General features: G+C 37.7%; 1 protein-coding gene across 1 annotated transcript; it reads left to right on the forward strand.

Moving 5' to 3' along the window:
- Positions 1–273: 273 nt before the first annotated feature.
- On the forward strand, positions 274–1,227 carry LOC114051820 (olfactory receptor 4A47-like). The gene has a single exon (XM_027874222.1). It carries the CDS (start codon positions 277–279, stop codon positions 1,225–1,227), a length of 951 nt encoding a protein of 316 aa, XP_027730023.1. The 5' UTR covers positions 274–276.
- The last annotated feature ends 209 nt before the right edge of the window (positions 1,228–1,436 follow it).

A 1,436-nucleotide genomic window follows, 5' to 3' on the forward strand; every position in this document is an offset into this window, starting at 1 on the left:
TTGCAAATAGACTGTCCATCATTTCTTATTTGCCATCCTCCCTGCAAAAGCTCTGTGAAGCAGATAATGCTTCACTATTATGACTAGTATTTTGGTGAGGAAACTGATGCCCATGAAGTTAAGCAGATTGTCCATTAAAAGTGGCAGATGTGTGAACTGAACTCAAGGCTCTGCTAACTACAAGTCTGGAGGTATATTCAATAAATAGTTACTCTCCCACACTACCACCCTACCTCAAAAAAAGAAAAGAAAGAAAAGAAAAGAAAACAAACAAACATGGAAAATAGGAACAATGTCACTGAGTTTGTCCTCCTGGGGCTTACACAGAATCCTGAAGTACAAAAAACACTATTTATTGCATTCTTTATTATCTACATTTCAACTATGGTGGGCAACATTCTGATTATCCTAACTGTCATCAGAAGTAAGAGCTTGAGGTCCCCTATGTACTTCTTTCTTGCCTTCTTGTCTCTTATGGATGCACTCTATTCCACTGCCATTGTCCCTAAAATGATCCTAGACATGCTTCATGAAAAGGCGACCATTTCTTTCCAAGCTTGCATGGTGCAGCTCTTCTTTGAACACCTATTTGGTGGGGCTGAAGTTTTCCTCCTCGTTTTTATGGCCTATGATCGTTATGTAGCCATCTGTAAACCCTTGTATTACTTAGTCATTATGAGGTGGCATGTATGTGTTCTGCTTTTGGTGGCATCCTGGATTGGAGGTTTCATGCATTCATTAGTCCAGCTCCTTTTTATAGTTAGCCTCCCATTTTGTGGACCCAATGTAATTGATAACTTCTTTTGTGACATGTATCCTTTATTGGAACTTTCCTGTACAGATACCTATATAATTGGGATCTCGGTGGTTGCCAATGGGGGAGTAATATGCACAATTATTTTTTCGCTATTGCTTATCTCCTATGCGGTCATTCTAAACTCATTGAAAACTCAAACTCTTGATGGTCGACAAAAAGCTCTTTCTACTTGTATCTCCCACATCACAGTTATTGTCTTCTTCTTTGTCCCTTGTATTTTCTTGTATGATAGGCCTGTCTGTACCTTCCCCATTGATAAATCTCTAAGTGTCTTTTATACTATCATCACTCCTTTGTTGAACCCTTTGATCTACACCCTGAGAAACACAGAGATGAAAAATGCCATGAGGAAGCTTTGGAACAGAAATATGATGTCCAGCTGTAAGGTAATGGATGTCCTGGCCAAGTAATGATGTTTCACAAAAGAAATGATAGAAGATTGTTAACTTCCTAGAACTTTGTTTTGTGAGGCTGAGAAAGAATATCCTGAATAAGTAAAGAAAAAAAGGGTAAATTTTAGGTCATTTACATTAGAAACTCCATTTGGGTTGTTTTTGTTAGAACTATTTCTTTTAGAACATGATGGCTTGATTAAAAAATACTATCCATGTCCAAATAG

This window comes from Vombatus ursinus, unplaced genomic scaffold, assembly GCF_900497805.2.
Source record: "Vombatus ursinus unplaced genomic scaffold, bare-nosed wombat genome assembly UNPS02014806.1, whole genome shotgun sequence".
NCBI lineage: Eukaryota > Metazoa > Chordata > Mammalia > Diprotodontia > Vombatidae > Vombatus > Vombatus ursinus.

What these genes read in the sequence shown, in the direction of transcription:
- LOC114051820 (XM_027874222.1), top strand. Translation starts at nt 277, where the DNA reads ATGGAAAATAGGAACAATGTCACTGAGTTTGTCCTCCTGGGGCTTACA.